Source organism: Myotis brandtii, unplaced genomic scaffold (assembly GCF_000412655.1).
Source record: "Myotis brandtii unplaced genomic scaffold, ASM41265v1 scaffold115, whole genome shotgun sequence".
NCBI lineage: Eukaryota > Metazoa > Chordata > Mammalia > Chiroptera > Vespertilionidae > Myotis > Myotis brandtii.
In genome coordinates, this window is record NW_005353967.1 from 5,869,155 (window position 1) to 5,869,376 (window position 222).

At 69.4% G+C, this 222-nt stretch overlaps 1 protein-coding gene across 1 annotated transcript in view; it reads left to right on the forward strand.

The window, feature by feature from the left end:
* Window positions 1-222, forward strand: part of TERT (telomerase reverse transcriptase) — a 22,566-nt gene that overhangs the window by 1,861 nt on the left and 20,483 nt on the right. The window contains exon 3 of the mRNA XM_014550436.1: window positions 15-134. Within this exon, the coding sequence (XP_014405922.1) occupies window positions 15-134 (120 nt within the window). The remainder of the gene's footprint in view (window positions 1-14; window positions 135-222) is intronic.

A 222-nucleotide genomic window follows, 5' to 3' on the forward strand; every position in this document is an offset into this window, starting at 1 on the left:
ACACTGTGACCGAGACGCTGCGCGGCAGTGGTGCCTGGGGACTGCTGCTGCGCCGCGTGGGTGACGACGTGCTCACCCACCTGCTGGCACGCTGCGCGCTTTACCTGCTAGTGCCTCCCAACTGTGCCTACCAGGTGTGCGGGCCACCACTCTACGACCTCTGCACCACCAGACACGCGGGCGGGAGCCTGACGGGCCTGGGACCCACGCGCCAGGCCTGGA